The 18,180-nt window shown below is 34.2% G+C and overlaps 1 protein-coding gene across 2 annotated transcripts in view; it reads right to left on the bottom strand.

Annotated features, from left to right (window-relative positions):
• The window catches only part of CSMD3 (CUB and Sushi multiple domains 3), a 1,080,374-nt gene that overhangs the window by 296,012 nt on the left and 766,182 nt on the right, over positions 1-18,180 (bottom strand). For both annotated transcript variants that reach the window (XM_003782396.2, XM_003782397.2), the window contains one exon: positions 5,108-5,264. In XM_003782396.2, the coding sequence (XP_003782444.1) occupies positions 5,108-5,264 (157 nt within the window). The remainder of the gene's footprint in view (positions 1-5,107; positions 5,265-18,180) is intronic.

Here is an 18,180-nt window from a genome sequence, read left to right as displayed (position 1 = left end):
GAGAGGAGAGGAGAGGAGAGGAGAGGAGAGGAGAGGAGAGGAGAAGAGAAGAGAAAAGAGAAAAGAGAGAAGGAAAGAAAGATAAGCAGAGGCCCTCAGTTCAATTCCCATGATATGATAACCTTGGAAGTAAGGTAACTTTTCCATGCTTCCTATTTCCTCCTTTTCTCCCCAGGGATAATATATCTTTTCTGGCTTGCCCTTAGTAGGGAGCAGATAAATATTACCTATTATTACTTTTAAATCTTATATTAAATGTTATAATAATGTTAAAGGTCTCTGCATGGTTTTCAAATTAAATCCAAGCCCCATACTATAGTCCACATAGCCACTACCTGGTTTTGAACTTTATCTCCCATTTTGTTCCATTTTACTTGCTCACTGAGCTCCAGTCCTACAACTCAATCTAAAGTAGATTTAGACTTGCCAGTCTTTCTGCTTTGAACCCTCTGCCCCCAAATCTGTATGTGATTGTCCTTCTTTTTCAGGCATTAAGTCAGGAGGCACTTCCTCTTAAGATGGTGTCTCTGAACACACTAGCTACAGTAGTCCCATCTGCTGTACTGCCCTGCTTTAAATTCAATGTAGTGCTCTCGTATATTTTGTTCATAGGTTTCTTTTCTGTCTTGCTACACTAAAAAGTTAGGTGATTCTGGGCAGAAAATTTGCCTTATTCACTGTTCTCATTATCCTCAGAACACATACATTTCACTGAGAAAAGATCAAATTTAAACCTATGACAGGATGAATTATTTCAATAATAAATAATTTACTAAGTTCCAGTAGAAAAGTAAAAGAGAAGACATTCCAGGTCACCGAACAGAAATGATATCCCTACACTTTAACTTTACAGAGAGAGACAGTAAAATATAACAAACTTAGACATGTATTATTATTATTTTTTTTTTTTTTTGGCAGTTTTTGGCCAGGGCCAGGTTTGAATCTGCCATTTCCAGTATATGGGGCCAGTGCCCTACTCCTTGAGCCATAGGTGCCGCTGTCCTAGACATATATTCTTGATATGTGTCTTGAGAGATTAAACAGAGTTTAGTTAGAATATCCTATTGGGTTTTGCTGAATTCTAGTACGAAGTTATCCAGAGCAGAGTGACGTTTCAGAAAGAATACTATATTATAATCTTAATTTCTGATCTGTTCTCTCAACTGTAGTAGGAAATGGTAATTTTCTCTCACCTTAATCCCTTGTATTCTCTAGCAAGGACAGCTATACCTTTAAGGGTTTCTATTAAAGGAAAATAAACAACAGATTTGTGTTGTATAGAGTCCTGAAAATTTTCCCTATTTAGGTCCTTATTGGGGGCTAGATTCAGATTTCTCAAGGGTAAGAGTAACTGATAGCCATTGTTTGAGAAGAACAAGGAAAAATGTCTTGAACCAATGAAGAAGTTGGATTCTGAGATGCGAAAGGGATGAGAAAGCAATGAAATTCCTTAATGATAGTCAAGGCCTGATTAAGTTTATCACACTGATATTTTACATTCAAGCAGTATATGCACCCACAAATTAGCCTTTAATCGTCTAATCAAACTAGAGTTGACTGAAAAAAATTATTTTAAGAAAGGAGGCTATCCCTCCCAAGGGACTAAATGAGATATTTTCTTGACAATTCTAAACACAGGATGAACACATTTCATGTGTTTTAGAAACATAAAGGAATGGAATCTCTCTCTCTCCTTCTCCCTCCTTATATCTATCTATCTATCTATCTACCTACCTACCTATCTATCTATCTATATGTATATTTTATTGGTGTGAGAAATCAAGAGAGGGTAAAGATCTTCTTAGCACTGTCAGTAGAGCTGAAGTTATTAATGATGGGTGAACCAAATGATTTTCCTTTCTAAGCACTCAGGAGTCAGGAGTTGCTTGGCTTTTATGATACCATTAGTTATGGAAGCTTGTATCAATGCAATATATTTGGTCTTAATTATTTTTGGATATCTGTGATAGCTATTCATTGTAGAAAGCACTGAAAATTATCTTCTCAATATCTTTTCTTCTCTTCTTTCTTGCTAACAAAAACCTGATTTTGTTTGCAGATATAAGCTAACCATATCATGTAATATATCATGATGAGCTGTAGCTGAACCAATGATGTAGTCTGCCACATATTTAATTTTACAGCTTATCTTGCTAGAAAACTAAGACATAACCATATGGCCCAGTTTCCAACAGAGAGAGATAAAGGGCTGTCTTATGGTGGCTCCTGGGAATGATTTTGCATTCTAACCAAAAGGGCATATATAGTTGGCACAACTCATTTCTCCTTTCTTCCCAAATGAACGTGTAGTGACAGTCGCCAACTTGTTGACTTTATTGAGTAGTTGAATCAAACTCTTCCTACTTTATCTCTCCTCATATTTTCTTATATGAATTAAATTAATCCTGATTTTTAAAGCCAAAGTGAGGTTCTTTGTTACTTGAAGCCAAAAGCAAAATTTCATCCACTGTTTCCACTAGTCCATTTGCTATACCTAGCAATTATATGATAAACAGACCAATAAGACAGTTGCAATAAAAAGTATTTTAAAAACCTGTTCTAACATATTTCTTCATTTTATCTCAGGCTAATGCAATTATATCTACCTAAAACTGAAAATAATCAGACAAGTGTATCTAAGTCAATACAATAGATAACAAGATACAGTGTGTCTATCATTGACAGGGCAGATGTCATCAGATATAAGGTTGGTCAAAAAAGGTCAATTTCTTTCTGAGACTAGAATTTTGAGAATAATCTGGGCATGTGAAATTAGTTTAAAATAAATTATTGTCCTTGATGTGTTTCATATGATCCTCCTAGTCTCTGTCTCTCCTCATCCTAATTTCTTTGTCTGAAATACTTCCCACCATTTTTTTCTGTGAACCAGCAACCTACCTTTACTTCTACCTCCTGTGTGAAACTCAGCTATGGATAAGAGTTGCCACTATAAAAGTGAGAAGTCATACTTAGGAACAAACACAAGTAATAAAGGATGTGTAACTACTTCTAGGGCTCTACCCAACAGAATACAACTCAGAAAACAGTTGTTGTTCACAAAATTGTAAGATCATTTACTGACTTCATGACATCCAAAGACACTTTGAAAATATACTATAAACTTGCAGTTCTAGATCTGAAGCTGAAACATTTTAGTTCAAGTTCTGAAATGGGTAAATATTTATAGATATGAATTTGCCCCTTTAAAAAATAAACTAATTGCTTTTATACTTTTCCCAATTTCATAGGTTATAATTTTCATGAAAACACACATCCTATAATGAACAAGTAGAATCATTAAGAAAGGAAGAATATCTTCAAATGTTTCTCTTTTAAAGACATCCTATAGCTCACACAATTGAAAATAAAGTCAATGATTTTACTCATTCCATACACTTGAGCACCTCATCTAGTTTTAAATCTGGGTCTGTCTCATAATGCTTATTTATCTTGGCATCAGTAATCTCAAGTTACACACATGTGTAAAGAAAGTCTAGGTTTACTCAAACATTTTAGACAAGAAGAAATACAAAATAATGAAGAACACAAAAGGTGTGTGTGTGTGTGTGGGGGGTTATTCCGTAAACATCACGCCATGAATGGCATTATGACTTTAAAATTGTTAGCGCTGTTAGAAAATGAAAGAAGAAAACAGGTTTAAATAAATGTTTGCTCTTCTGAGGAGATCATATTAATTATATTTGAACAATAATACCCAGCACCATTCCTTTTTGTCCATCACTCATTATTATAGTAATACCTGTAAATACAATTTGCTTGGACTTTCGTTGTCTTTGGTAGGATTTCACATTGAAATAACATTGTACACACAGTTCTGAGTATTTAAAAATATGTATTCAGCATTTATTTTGTTAATTTATGTATAGTTAATGATGTAAGATTTTTAACACAGATAATAAAACCACCTTGAAATAAACAGATCCCTCACTATCATGGATAAGGAAGGATGTTTACAGGCAACAAATCGTCGTACTCTCCTATATTCTCTCTCTCATATCATTAAAATAGAATGTTTTCGCAAATGATGATTTGATCCAAATTACCGTTAAGATTGCAAGTGATTACCTTTGAATCTGTAAACATTTTTTAACTCCCAAGTTTCTGTAATAGTTTCCATTCACTTGACTTCTTGAAAAAACTGATAGGGGTTGGATGTTCTCAACTATCTATCAGTAAAGATTTCAGAGTATTGCTACTAAATTTATTTTGTTATATAGTTTTAAAAAGTATTCTGAACTCCAAAAATCTACTTGATCTGATACATTATAAATTCATTAGACACAACTAGTAACATCTGTTTTATGTGCATTTTACTACAGTGTCTTACACAGAGTAGAAAATAAATACAGGTGTTCATAAAGTTCGTGTGCAATTTAAAACAGACAACTATATTATTATATTACTGTATGTAGTATATTATTTGAATATAATTTATTGTTAATTGATATAATTAGTATATTCCTTACATTATGACAGATAAAATAAATTCATCTATTTCATATAATAGCTGATGCAACCCATATATCTTTGGTTCTTATTCGTTAAACTTTTACTGATCTAATTGCCAAAATAGTTGACTTCAGCATAATGAAATAGATATGTTTGAATTTATTCACACAAAATCATGATACACTAAAAGGTTTAGTTACCCTTTAGTGTGAAATTAACTGAAACCATCCAGGTATCATTAATGACTGACCAACAATAATCACTGATAGGAATTGTGTGCATTTATGCAATCATGGATAGGAACTCAAACACTAAATTTTTATTCAAAGAAATGGTTAGTTGTATTTGTTAAATATTTTATGGGAAGAATATTGCTATTTAAAAATACAGAAGTCCAAAATTATAGATTACTTAACCTCTCTGAATCTTGGTAGTTTCAATTGTAAATGATAATGGCTAAAATATCTGTAATTTATAGGAGTTATTGGTAGGATCAAATAAAATTAAATATGTACCAGGGTGTTACAGACTGCACATTGATTTTAAATGTTGGATATTACTTCCCTTGGTGCATCATAATTATTTAATAAGGGTCCAGCATCAGTGTTTGACCATGTTATTTTTCCAAAATACTTACTGGTATAGACAAGTTGAAAGCCTTCATCTGTCCCTTCAGAATCAGAGTTAAACTCTAGCCAGAGCTGATTTGAAGTACTACTAAGTGTCAATCCACGCATAGATGCACCAGTAAAAGCACCTAGTAGATGAGTTGTTTTGTCTTTTCCATCATAAATCTGCAAAATACATTTATAAATAATATGTAAATGTGTCAATAAGAACCAATTTGGAGCATGCATTTATATCTTTGAAGAAGAGGGAATTCTATATCTTTATAAATTATTATCTATACATGAATTATACTTAGTACATGTTTTCCAAGGTAAATTAAATGTATTAGTTCCCACAAATATCATGTTAAGATATTGGTAAAACATAAAACATGGATGGCTTTAAGATTACGAACTTAGTAGACTCTTAATACTCAAAGCATGTTATATAACTTTTATTTTTATAAATATAATTCTTTATTATAGCAGTCTATTTAAAGTTATGAACACCTACATAAATATTGGTTTACAAGGTTGGTTGTTTGGTAACTTTAATAAATGTTCTGTAACTTACTTAAGGGGACCAAACACTAGCTTTTCCAATAACATGATTAATATAAAATAAAATTGCCCTCTAGGGGGCCAAGATGGCAGACTAGAAGCAGCCAACAGAGCCACTCCCTGAGAGAGAATCAAAACTGCAAGTAGATGCTCACCTACAGAAGACCAACTTGGAGTAGACCATCAGAGAACTGATGGGAAACACTTAGAGCAAAGGAAATGGGAATGGGGAGTTCTACACACCAAGATTGGAAGGTATCATCTGGGGAAGACCCCTATGTATAGAGTAGGAATAAAGGAGGGAGTCCCAGTGACCCACACACTCCATTATGTCACTGTAGCTCAACCTGGAGGTTGCAGATCATCATTCAGTCTTGGTGCTTATTAGGGAACTGCTTGCAGACTGTTTAGTGAAGAGGCGGTTGGAGAGGGAGTTCAACAGGGAACCAGTAGTCTAGTTCCTGGTTAGCCTCAGGTGTCACCACTCTGACCTCTCAGGTCTGGAGCTCCTGGACTACACAGAGATCAGCTTCACTGGAGCTGCCTCAACATTTCCCCTTGGCAGATCAGAGAAGAAACAAGGAGAACAGACACTCTTACTCCCCACCCGTGAATGGGAGTCAGGTGTCGCTTTCCTTACCACAAAACTCAAGAGGTCACACAGTAGCAACCTTTGGGGTCCTGTGTGGGGACAGAACCCCAGACACCCAGTAGTACAGCACCCACTGCTGTAACCTGACAAGTAGAGCAAGCCCTCCAGCCAAGGGCCCCGCAGATCAGTGTGAGCAAAGGTTCATAGTCCTGTAGATCCCCTGGTGCTGTATGAGATCCACATGTCCACAGAAATGAGCTCCCTGAGTTGGGACACTCCCCAACCTGATGTGCTAACAAACTCTTCTAGATAACACCCTAGTCAAAGAATTTATGAGTATGATCCCAAAGATACATACAATAATAGCAAAAAGAATAAGTGACAATTAAATAAAAAAGTCTGCACAGAAAGGAAATAACCAACAGAGCAAATAGACAAACTATGGAAGAATGTATTCACAAACTACACATCTGATCCTCAGACAAAGGTCTAATAATCAGAATCTACAGAGAACAAAAACAAATCAACAAGTGAAAATAAATACAAATAACCTCATTAAAAAGTGGGCAAAGATATTAATTGACTTTCCACAGTAGAAGATATACAAATGACCAAAAAACATATGGAAATCTGTTCAACATCACAAATCATCAGGGAAATGAAAGTTAGAAGTACAGTAAGATATATAACCTCACTCACATCAGAGTGGTTATTACTAAAAAGTCACAGAACAATAGATTTTGGTGTGCATGCAGTGAAAAAGGAGCATTTATACATTTTCTAGGAATGTAAGTTAGTACAAACTCTGTAGAAAACAATAGAGAGGTTCCTCAAAGAACTAAAAGTTGCCCTACCAGTTGATCCAGAAGTCCATTGCTGGCTATCTACACAAAGAAACCAAAGCCTTATTAACAAAATGGCACCTTCACTTATATGTTTATTGCACTGCAATTTACAACTGTGAAGATGTGAAATCAATCCAAATGCTTATGAATTCTTGAGTGGCTAAAGAAATTGTGAAATACAACTCAGGAATAAAAAAATGAATAGAACAATATCATTTGCAACAACTTAGATGAAACTGGAGACCATTATCCTCAGTATATCAGAAACAGAAAAAAAAATACCAGATACTCTCACTTATGAAAGAGGGTATACAAGGTCATATACAAGGGTATGATGGGCATTGGAAACACACAGACAGAAGTTGGGAGTCAAGTTCAATTTGAACAATTACCTGTTAAGCACACTATACATTATTTAGGTGACAGGTACATGAAAAGACTTGACTTGAATAAGCAATTTATCCACATAACAAAACACCAGTCATACCCTCTAAATCCCTTAAAACAAAACAAATACTTAAGGACATTTTTTCTTTCTTTCAAATTATTTGTATCAGGATTTAATATTCTCAATAAAAAGGATTTGAAAATTTTAGTTATACTTCTAATATCTCTATTAGTCCAATAAAATAGTGCATGTTTTCTATATGAAGACTTGATATTTTCATTAAATCAAGAAAATGATGTTTAGTTTTCTGTGATTAATTACTCCTTGACTATTTGTTTCTTTCATTTTACGGCTGGAATGTCTGTTATTTGCACATTCAGTTTCCAAAACTGTACCACAAGGCTCTTATAATTTCTTCTGTGAAAATTATGTCCATATCGTTCCTCTGTATTATTAACAATCTTCTACTGGATATTCTTGGATATGCCATAGTAACACTTAAGTTCTCTGCAGTGTCTAAGTTCTTCACAGGTCTTCAATTAGAATTTTGAATTGTAACCATGGTTCAAGTCCTAGAAAGCCTTTTTATCTTACAGCAATTATTAATTGCTAATTGCATTAAGATTGCTCATTACTTTTATAACTGTTTTCAGATTTCAAATTTATCTTGTAACTTTTCCATAGGCTGAATTAGTGCATATCAACTGTTTTAGGTATTTAGTTTGGTTTTTCACCTTCTGGTTACTCAATTCCCTTAAATATGTATTTGGTTATCTTTAGCTATATATGGTTTTATCTTTTCTTATCATTGATACAGGTTTAAATGCTATAAAGACAACAGATAGAAATTTTATTTAACGTGACAAATGTAGCTTTTATTTCCAGATTCCTTTGTATTTTCTTTTAAACCATCCACAAGACACTACACTTTTTCTACACAGAAATTCTGAGGTCTCCAGCAAAAAGGCCTTTCCTGCTCTTCCCATTTGTGACTGATGGAGTCCTTAGCCTCATATAGACCCCTAGGCACCTATAGCTTATTCACTTGTTGTAGTACCACAGAGAGTGAAAGTAGAAATGAGAGAGAAAGTGAAGACATGAGAGTCTTATGCACAAAGCAAATGCATAAGTCATGACTTTCTAACACCAAACTTTCCTGATCTCTCTCTTCTTGAAAGATCTTTCTGCCAATTAAAAAAAAGAAATAAAGAAAGAAAGAAAGTATGGAGTGGCACCTGTGGCTCAGTGAGTAGGGCACTGGCCCCATATACCAAGGGTGGCAGGTTCAAACCCGGCCCTGGCCAAACTGCAACAACAACAACAAAAAAAAAATAGCAGGGCATTATAGCAGGTGCCTATAGTCCCAGCCACTCGGGAGGCTGAGGGAAAGAATTGCCTGGGCCCAGGAGCTGGAGGTTGCTATGAGTTGTGATGCCACAGCACTCTACCAAGGGTGAAAAAGTAAAACTCTGTCTCTTAAAAAAAAAAAAAAAAGCGTGTTCATTTTTGGTGTGCATTTGGATGCCAGATTTAGGGCTGTATAAACAATTATCATAAAATTATATGGACATACGTTTTATCCCTGGAGGAATCTAACTTATCATGCAAATAAATTTGTCTTAGTTATTAGCAAAAATATATAGGTCTGTAATTGAACAAAACCAAACGTTAAACTTGAAATAAAATGCATGATTTTCTGTTTAATTAGTTCAGATTCAACTTTTTGTTATCTAAGAACAGTAGTCACCAGGAATAATTCAGAGACAAGGAAACATTGCTCATAGCAAAACAATTCTTGTGTCTGTGGGTTTCAAATGTTCAACATTCTCAGAAGTCTGCTTCAGAATACATTAACTGTATGATCCCATAGATTGTAGAGTATATGATTTCTACATTTAGTGCTTCACATTCACAATCAATCCACTTAACCCTCAGATCTAATGGATCTTCCTTGTGATAATATTCTCAAGGTTTTCCAGAAGAATATTTTTCTTCTATTCCCTTTACTTTTCACCAACATAATTTCATTGCTATGTAAAACATAAATATAAATGAAATATAAATAATTGTTTATTTGATAAAACCACCCTTCCTTTTATGTGTGGATACACTGTAAGAACTTTTGGAATGTCAAAACAACCAAAATATGTAGGGGAAATATAATCAGAACAACTAATTGACATAACTGAGGAAATAAAAATTGGTTGCTGAAATTATTTTTAATTTTTTTGAAAAAGTCTTTCCTAAAATGTTTTTCTCACATTTTTGATGGTAATGAAAAGCAAGAGCTTAATTATAGATAGCATAAATCATGACATTATTACCTTCATATAAATCAGTCCTATATATAATGATATAGAAAGTAACAAAACAGGCTTGGCTCCTATAGCCCAGTGGGTAGGCCACTAGCCACATACACTGAGGCTGGTGGGTTTGAGTCCAGCTCAGACCTGCTAAACAAAAATAACAACTGCAACCAAAACGTAGCCAGGCACTGTGGAGGGTGCCCGTAGTGCCAGCTCGGGAGGCTGAGGCAAGAGAATCGCTTAAGCCCATGAGTTGGAGGTTGCTGTGAGCAGTGATGCCATAGCACTCTATCCAGGGTGACATAGTGAGACCATGTCTCAAAAAAAAAAAAAAAACAAAAAACAGGTAACAAAACAATTTAACATGTATTTATATCCATACTTGTGTTAGATGCTGTGAATAAAATAAAGTAAAATAAATAGGATGATGTCATTCTTTTATGGATTATAAAAAAAATTATCCAATATTGTATGTCATAAGAATATATTTTATTGAATATCTCTACTTTATTAAGCTAGAAACATTTTCCTTTAAAAAAGACACGTTCTTTAAGATGTTATTTAAAAAAAACCATTGAAAGAGAAGGCATGATAAACAAGGTAAATTTTGTGAAAAAAAAAAAAATTGTCTTAAGCACCACTGGGATAATCTAATTCAGCACCCAAACTCACTAATTGCAGTTTATTTAACATTGCTGAATAAAAGGTAGAAAGCAAATTCCTTAGAAGATCCAAGATAATCACGAAAATAAAATGAAGCTTGATCATTCAACGGTGAAAACTTAGAGAACATGCATAAAACAACTGATCAGAATGAAGAGCAAGTGTGAATTAGGAAATCTTTAAAAGAGAATATTTTTTATATTAATGATCAAGACAATAATATTTACTCATATATAGAATCTTTCAAGGGAATTCAAATATATGAAAATACAAAGGCAACTGGTAAGTCAAAAGAGTGAAACCAAAGGAAAACTACTTTAATGTAACTAGGAATGAAAATATATTAATAAGAAAACAGAACAAAGTATTCCTCACTCAAAAGCAAATTTAAATTGGGTCTGACCAGAACCACATAGAACTTTTATTTCAGACTGTTATTTTTCATATTTTTATTCTAATTAACATCAGGATATTTAAGTATTTTTTATTTATTTGGGGCTATTGTTCTTTTCTTTTTTTACCAAGTATATTGTAGCAATATTACGTTGATTTAAGAATATAATAAAAGGCATTAAGGGCTTCTGTAATGCTAACAAAATTCTTTGATGAAACACTATTTCATTGAAAGGTCATGATTCATTTGATTGTACTCCACCAGAGCAAACTAGAACTTATTATTGCTATGTTTTAATTATCAAACCTTTTGTATTGAATCAGGGCTTGAAAGTAGTCATGGTGTGTGGGCCCTCCTAAATCTGGTTTGTCAAGCCCTATTATGACAATTTGATTATCAACACTCGAAACTCTTGCTGTTGTGAATGATATATCAAAAGTAAGATTAGAAAGCATGTTCCCACTGATTTGTCTAATGAATTAGCAAGTAAAGTGTTATCTAAATCCAAGTGCAGAAACTAAAAATGTAAAATGGAAACAGAAATTACACATGCACATATAAATAATCATACAAACCTCCAAATTGCTCCTCTTCTTGGACACTACAATTTTTAAATTTTGGTCATTTGTTTCATACGTTGATTTGGAAATTTAAATACATTTTTTCTAAATGTTGAATTAGATGCCAAAGCATAAATAAAGGAGGAAGAATAATTTTTACAGTGGTTAATCAAAAAGGGCTCTGTTCTAAAACTTACATTCTCTCCAAAGATAGCATAAAATGGAACAAGGAACTAATTTCATACTCAAATATGTATGTCTTCAAAATAGCTATATAATGTGTTCTCAATTATATGGCCTGGTACACCATAGTGAGAGAGTTGGGGCACAGTGAAAAGTCAGCTTCTTAGTAGCATTAGTTTTTGGCTAAACAATAAAGCTAAAGTCCACACTCCACGTTAAAGTTCTGTGGCTTTTCACAAACCATTTCATTTTTCTGATGCTTATTATGGGAGAAGCTGAAGGGTTTTATGAGGCCTACATAATTGGACATTTAAAGAGTGGTTTTAAGGGGGAGAATTAAAAGATAACTAGTAGGCCAGGCATGGGGGTTTATACCTGTAATCCTAGCACTCTGGAAGGCTGAAGTGAACATATCACTTGAGGTTAGGAGTCTGAAACCAGCCTGAATAATAGCCAGAACCCTTCTCTTCTGAAAACAGAAAAAAACTGCTGAGTGTCAGGGTGCACACCTACACCACCTGCAACATGTGAGGCTAAGACAGGAGGATTGCTTGACCAAGGAGTCTGAGGTTGCAGTGAGCTATGATGATGCCACTGTACACTCTAACCAGGCCAACACAATGAGACTTTGTCTCAAACAAAACAAAACATAAAAAAACAGAAGTACCAGTGAACAACAAGTAGAGTAGGCAGATAAGTGTCATGGACATAAGAAATCACTGATGTGCTTGAAAATATTTAACAATCAACTTTCAAATTGGTGAATGTATATACTTATACATTGTTTTCTAAAAAATAAATTTATTTGATATAGAGAGAGATTCACAAGCTTTTTCTGGAAAGGGGTAGGTAATAAATATTTTAGGCTTTGTGGGGCATACCATGTCTGACACAACTACCTAATCCTGTTACTGCAGTCCAGAGGCAGGCATAGACCGTGTGTAAATGAAGGGACATGGAGCTGCCACAATATAATTCTATTTACAAAACCAGGCATCAAGCCCAATTTGGCTCACAGACTGCTGTTTTCTAATGCTTGATGTTCGAGAGCTGTAGCACGCAGCTATATTCAAAAAAGAATATGCAATATTTATGATTGTAAATTTCATATAGGTAACTGGTTCATATAGAGTGCTTTCATTGTTTTTTTGCCAAAATTTTGCCAAAATTGACAAACAAGAATATTTTCTGAATGTATATTGCCCAATTCTTTTTTATAACAAGTTAGAAAACAGGGAAAAGTAAAAACAAAACAAAACAAAACATAATTATGTCATAATGTCACTGGCTTATCAATGGTATAAGCAAGTTCTTTGTTTAATTGAATAATAGCTTTAAAATTCCAGAAAAAATACCTCTTCAATATTTTGTGCTATTCACAACATAATGGGTATAGATACAACCCATTTCTACTTAAGTTTTTTTTTTTTTTAATGGTCCAACAATAAATAAGTCACACTAGGATTTGTAGTGTCTGCCAATTTCTGTGGTGTAAATAATCCCACAGTATGGTCAGTATTCACAGTTTTGTGAATGTGGTATCACTCAAAGTGGAGTGGGGAGAGTAGTGAGAGGAGCACTACCACAATACAATGGTGGCTTTACATCACAGTGTGCCTCTTCACAGCTCTGTTTCTACTATTTTCATATTTATATAACCTCGGAAGCACAAATAACAATAAAGGCAGTGAAGTAATTAGGAAATGAAAAATTTTATTTATTGCTTTTTGGTTATAAGTTAATTCTATTGTAATTTGATTATGATCTAATTATAATTTAATTTTTAGAAATGGCTATGTTGAACAGTCAGCTCTCAAAATTACTGAAAATTTATTCATTTTTTACAAATTATTTTATTTATTTATTTATTTTATTTTTGCAGTTTTGGCTGGGCCTGGTTTCAAACCCACCACTCTGGGCAAATGGAACCGGCACCCTACTCCCTGAGCCATAGGCACCACCCATTACGTAAAATTTACCCATTGGCTTTCATAGGCAGTTCTCTCAGAGACTCACACAGAGATAGAAAAGAGATATGAAAATAATACATTTTAGAAAATGACAGGTTACTGACTTCCTTATTCCTCTAATAGAATGTTATTAACTACATCCTTCAAATATCTAATTTTTCCTTAAATATGACATCATTTCTTCTAACGCTTTCTTCCCTGAACTCTCAAAACCAATTCTGAGTTATTTTCCTGGCTGTTCTCCTTCACAGTGCTAACTGTTGTAAAAATATTGTCTTAAATTTTGTCACTACTCCATTATTTTATGTAAACATGACGCTGAGCCTCTATTTGAAAATAACAACAAACAGAGCAACAATGAAAACAGAAGTCGTATTTCTAATTGGTATTCAGTTTTCATCCCATCAGGCTGACAATGGGAACTATTTATTGTTTATTGCTTTGAGCCTACATATAAAAAATCTCTCCTATAAATGCTAATTGAAAGAATTAATTAGATTACATATTACAAGCGAGGGTGAGGGAAGAGATTTAATATTCCTGCCATATCCTATGCCTATTGAAAAGAATAAAAGAATATATTCTAGGCAGATACCAAACAAACTAGACAAACAGTCCCTGGATGACTTAAGAGGAGAATGAAATGAATGAAGTTCTTACTTAGGTTTCTAAGTCAGGATCTTGCATCTTACCCGTTTGTGGTGGTGGGGTGATAGAATCCAAATAATTAGACAACCAAAGGGAACATCTGGCTTTCTATGTGGAAGTTAGTAAAACTTATAGAAATTTGCAACTAAGGAAAGTAGCAAAAATTATAGAAATATGCATTCTTATGGAAAAGAAGTAGGAAAGAAATAGTTATGTGTGGTTGGTGAGGAAACTGGGGGGCCACCGAGCCAGCCACGGGGAGTTTTGGTATAACTAGTATCATATACAGAGTAAGTAAAAAGTATTTCTCATGAGGTTGAGCACAATATGCTACCAAGAAATGCAAAGAGGTCTTTCAGCTTAGAAAATGAGGAGTCGATGCCCAATCGCACTGATGACGGTAGAAGCAGGAAGAGAGAGAGCTCAGCGGCTGCACCATCAGTTGATGATGCCTTAGGACAGAACGCGCTTTTCACTCTTGACATCTGATGTCTTGATGCCAAAGTATGAGGGAGACCTTGAACTGACAAATGCAGAATTGACTGAGTTCTGCCTAAATCGATCTAGACTGATTTTCTCAGTGCCCAGTGGGGGTGGGGAGTGTTGAATATAAAAATTAGGTAATTTGTAGAAAAATATTAACATTTCTTAAAAACTTTGATTTAACCTCTGAAGTGTATTCCTACTACACTGCCGTTCACTGAGCTCTTCTAGGGGCAGGTGCTGTGCTAAGTGTTTTACAAATATCATCTAATTTTCAATCATCATCTAATTTAGTTATTAAAACTGTCTTAAATGCAGGTTTTTAGTATTATCAGAATGTTTAAGGTGAGGAAACTGAGGCTTACAAATATTGAGTAATTTTTCCAAAATTATATAACTATTAAGTGGCAGGTTTAAGATTTGACCCTAGGTCTATCTGACTCTAAAAACTCATTCTTAAGACAAAATGATCCAGAACACAGTATGTTTGCAAAGGTTGGAATAGAATTGTTCAGCTCATTAAGTAGATATGTTTATCTAATATTATACCATCAAATATAACCTTGAATTTGGATAAAACAGCATGACAAAGGGAAATATATTTAAAATTACCTAATCAAGGAAACATATATTCACTTTTCTTAGATTACAAATGATAGCAATTGAAATTAAATATAAAAGAAATAAGTTTAGCTTGATTTACATAGAAAATAATTGAAAAAATCTAGTAATTTTTTTTTAGAAGAAAAAAATCATTATTGAGCGTTTATTATTTGACAAGTGTTGCTCCTAGGTGCTGGAGTTAAACGGAGAGAGTTCCTTCTGTCTATCACTATACATTCCACTAGGGAAGACAGAGTAAAGAAATAAACTTGGAATATATAATACATCAGGCTGTGATTACTGCTATGAAGAGAAATAATTCTGATTAATGATATGGAGAGAAATGGTAGAAAAGAATTTTGCTAATTTTTACAGGCATTTCAAATGAAGACTCTCAATAAGGTGATACATTAGCAGAGATCTGAAGCTAAAAGGATAGAGCCACGTGGCTATAGCAAAGAAGAATATTCAAGCAGAAGAATATTAGCCTGAGCAAAGGGTGTGGGTTAAAGCGTGCTTGGTATAGTTGAAAAACAACGGTAAAGCTATTGTGCTAGGGGAACAGTGGCAGGAGAAAAGTTCAGAGACGTCCGAATTACAGCAAACCACAGGACCATCTAACTCATGGTAAGGGCTTTAGGTTTTACTTGTACTATATGATAACAAAAATAAAAAAAGGTTTTGAGCCAAAAAATAACCTGCAAAAGGTTTGTATGTTATCCAATCCACGTTGGTTGTTGAATTAGAAATAGTCTGCAGGGTGTGCTATGGTCTCATCGTTTATGTGCCCCTCAAATTCAGATGTTAAAGTCTTAGCCTCCAAGGTTATGGTATCAGGAGTTATTATAAACAGATTGGTCATGAGGGCAGAGATCTCATAAGTGGAATAAATGCCCTCAGAAAAGAAACTCGAACGGCTTTATTTTTCCTTTCTACCATGCAAGTTAACACTGAAAAGATGGCAGCTTTGTGAAAGAAGGCCCTCAACGCATACTGACTATGCTGGTGCCTTAATCTTGAATTTAGCAGTCTCCAGAAATTGCAAGAAATAACTGTCGTTTGTACTTATCCATGGTGGAAGCAGGCTTACCAGCAAAAACAACATCAGTAATCCAGGGAGAAATGATAGTAGTTTAGAACAAGGTAATTTATAGTTGTGAGAAGTGATTGGTTCTGGAAATATTTTGGAAGAAGGACCAGAGAATTTGCTGGTGAACTCTATGCAAAGTGGAAAACAAAGGAAATAAGGAACTCAACTTCAAGAATGAACTCGACTTGATCCTTGAGCAACTGGTTTCTCTTTACTGAAATGAAGAAAAATACGGAGAGAGGAGATGTGTGCTTTGGACAGATGAACTTCTAAATGCTTACTACTCATTCAAGCATTTCCTAATAGTGAGTAGATCATTTAGATGAAATTTGGATTTAAACATAGGTCAGAGAAGGAGATCTTACATAGGCTGCAACGTTCTGTTAATGTGTTTTTATTTTTTGAATTAATAGTCTGCTACTCCACATATATTACAGCAAAATATTTTGATATATGAACTTTCTTCATGTAAACGCTAGAACCAAAGCCAGTTATATTTATAACTCCCAAAGTGTTGCTCATCAGATAACCTGGAGAGCTTTATACATATTCCCAGGTATAGACCAAATGAATTGGAAAATCTGGGAGTGATGCCAGGAATCAAACATTTGAAATGAGTTTGGAGGACTATACGATGTTCCTTCACTAGGAAATCATTCATGTTTTAGGAAAGCAATGGATAAACTTGACTACTGTGGTTTCAAATAACTAAAGTTATTTACAGAAAGAAAGGAGAGGAGGAGAGAGAGCAGGCGATTGGGGAAGATAGTGTCAAACTGGATTGTGATCTTGCTGAGACAAAAGTTTTATGTGAGCGTTTGCATGGAAATAGATACAGGTACATGAATAGGTGGCGGTTGTTGCTTAGGTTTTTGTTGGACTCCAATAGAATGATGCCATATAATAAATAAAGCCAGAAAAAATATACCTCCTTATAAACCTTGTTCTCATGTAGGGATTACAAAATAATGTCATTCCAAAGAACATAACAGATGGTACCACATAAAAGAAAAACAAAGCTTTTAAATTCTTTCAGTCAAGAAGTGAAGAGTTCCATAATGGGTTGTTTGTTTTTTTTTTTTTTTCATTTCATAATTCATATGAATATGAGGGTACAAATGATTAGGTTATATTGTTTGTATTTGTCGGGAAAAGTCCAACTTGTAGGTGAACTCCTCTCCCAGGACATGGGCCCTTCATTGTGCCCACTAGGTGAGAACCTATTAATCTTCCTCCCTCCCCCCCATTTCTTATTATTTCTTAGTCTGAATAAAGGAAGAGAATTCCCTCTACTAGGTACAATATTGGAAACCATCATGGATGAAGATGGATTTTCATGGATTAGTTTGTAGCTAGGCAAATAATCTTCCACCCTGATAGAACTTTGAGCTCCATGATCTTTGAGGATTACTTATATGTCCTTTTCAGGGTTCAGTTGTCTGCTTGTGCATATCTATGTACCCATGTCAGTGGGTATTTATTCAATTAATACCATGGAATAAATAGATCAGGAAGAATGTGGTCACATTAAGCACCTTACATCTTATACTGGTAGCAGGCCCGTGAAGAAAATAGACTTGGAATCTAAACGTCCACTCCAAACTGTCTTGACAGAGTGGCTTGCCAAAATAATTTTAGAGTAATAAATCAGAATAAATCTGAAGAAAGACTATCAGAAAAAGAATTGATCTGTTGTGCTTCTATTGCAGTATTTATTATAGTATAATATTTTCAACTTCAGGAAATATATATTCTTAGAAAATATAGACGTCTTAAAAATTGTTGGGAATATAATCTTTCTTTTTTTTTTTTTTTT

This window comes from Otolemur garnettii, unplaced genomic scaffold, assembly GCF_000181295.1.
Source record: "Otolemur garnettii isolate 467f Iridium unplaced genomic scaffold, OtoGar3 scaffold00004, whole genome shotgun sequence".
In the NCBI taxonomy this organism is placed as follows: domain Eukaryota; kingdom Metazoa; phylum Chordata; class Mammalia; order Primates; family Galagidae; genus Otolemur; species Otolemur garnettii.
The sequence above is the reverse complement of the archived record's forward strand: the minus strand, read 5'-3'. Positions and strand labels throughout refer to the sequence as shown.